At 37.7% G+C, this 1,629-nt stretch overlaps 1 protein-coding gene across 1 annotated transcript; it reads right to left on the reverse strand.

Annotated features, from left to right (window-relative positions):
* On the reverse strand, positions 1–1,316 carry LOC128642292 (hemoglobin subunit beta-2). Its single transcript, XM_053695009.1, has 3 exons — positions 1,162–1,316; positions 776–998; positions 1–252 (listed from the first exon to the last, which is right to left on the reverse strand). Exons 1-3 carry the CDS (start codon positions 1,251–1,253, stop codon positions 124–126), a joined length of 444 nt encoding a protein of 147 aa, XP_053550984.1. The 5' UTR covers positions 1,254–1,316; the 3' UTR covers positions 1–123.
* Between the last annotated feature and the right edge of the window lie 313 nt (positions 1,317–1,629).

Consider the following 1,629-nt stretch of genomic DNA (forward strand, 5'->3'; position numbering starts at 1 on the left):
TGCAGAGAAGATGAATTTTATTAGGAGCTGAATTGTTGAGAACATTTAATGAAGACATTTGCATTAGATCTAATGAGTGAGATGTTTATCTGTAGGCTCCTTTACTCATGGTCTTGTGGATGTTCAGTGGTAAGCTTTTCCCAGAGCATCAGCCACAACACCGAATAGCTTCTCATTGGCGGACTGGACCTCAGCAGTGTACTCAGCACCAAAATGACCGCTCATGACAATGCTTACAACCTCTCCAAAGCGCTGGGATGGAAAGAGAAGAGGCCATTACAATTATGGTAAGCAGTTATATTACTTTGCTGCTGTTAGTATATTTTGTACAAAAGTGCATCTGAGCTGAGACCAACGACACACGTTACTAATATATTTACAAATATTATACATGACAGAAGCACTTACTAAGGTGTGCAGTAATATTTATATGTAACTAAATTTCCCACCAAAAGAGGGAACACATCTTCTGCATCCGATTTTAAAATAAAAACCATTGAACAATCTGCTACTAGTCTACTTCATTATGAAGCAAGAGATGTTTAACCCCTTGGGTGCCAGTAAAGGTTATAGTAAGATATATGATGGGTTAACCCAATATATCAATTACAATTTAAACTTTAAAAAAAAATTAAAATTTTAAAAAATTTACACTGAACAACAAACAGATGGATCCGTTTTGGGAGAATTTTGTTATAACTAAAGTTCCCCAAAAAAAACAAAAAAAAGTGTAATATTCAATATGTGACATCTAGGTATCCTATACTGTAGTTACCTCAAAGTTGGCTGGATCCACATGCAGTTTCTCAGAGTGGTATTTGCTGAGTTGGGCATAGTGTCCTTTGATGTCATCCATGTGTTTGACAGCTTCTCCAATGGATCCCAGTACCTTGGCACCGTGAGCAGCTACCTTGGCATTGTGCATAATGGCATCTGCGGTTCCCAGGTTACCAAAGCTGGGGAAATATCTCTGGGTCCATGGGTAGACAATCAAAAGCCTGGCAAGATGGAAACAAGAACCCAGAATAAATTACTAGGTATATGCCAGAGGAATCAGTCTTCCTCAGTGCAAGAAGTAATGGAATATAGTTTGTCATTACATTAACCAGTATCTAAAACAAAAGCAGTCACCATATGGGTTAATTGTAATATATATCTTACCTGCCAAGAGCCTCTGCCCCTATGACTTGGCAATTAACTTTGGCCCATGATTCTGCAATGTGTTGTTTCTCTTCACTTGTCCAGTGCACCATGGTGGATGTTAGGAGTTTTCCGCAAGCTTCTGCAAAAAAGGAACCTGTGCTCTGACCCTTTCACTACTGGGTATAAATGGGCCCAACAGGCCACACCCCCTGCTCAGCTATTGGCTGCAGAATAATAATCTGCCTCCCATAGACACTCTCATCTGATATGTGCTCTAATCATGTGCAAAACATTGAACGGTTAAATACATTTTTAGATTAAATGTATAAAAAAATGAAACAATTATACCCAATACACATATTTAACTCTAGCGAACAAGCTCAGTTTAATTATTTATTCCTGTTTTTGTTTTGGTTTGGGGTTATTTCTTTAAGAATTTAAATGAGTTTGTACCTTGTAGAATAACAAAATTGTAAAAAGATACAG

The sequence above is a fragment of the Bombina bombina genome, chromosome 11, assembly GCF_027579735.1.
Source record: "Bombina bombina isolate aBomBom1 chromosome 11, aBomBom1.pri, whole genome shotgun sequence".
Lineage (NCBI taxonomy): Eukaryota > Metazoa > Chordata > Amphibia > Anura > Bombinatoridae > Bombina > Bombina bombina.

What these genes read in the sequence shown, in the direction of transcription:
- LOC128642292 (XM_053695009.1), bottom strand. Translation starts at nt 1,253, where the DNA reads ATGGTGCACTGGACAAGTGAAGAGAAACAACACATTGCAGAATCATGG. An exon ending in GGGGCAGAGGCTCTTGGCAG is followed by an intron (nt 999 to 1,161) that starts GTAAGATATATA and finishes CCATCTTGCCAG; the next exon opens with GCTTTTGATTGTCTACCCAT. An exon ending in TGGATCCAGCCAACTTTGAG is followed by an intron (nt 253 to 775) that starts GTAACTACAGTA and finishes TTTCCATCCCAG; the next exon opens with CGCTTTGGAGAGGTTGTAAG.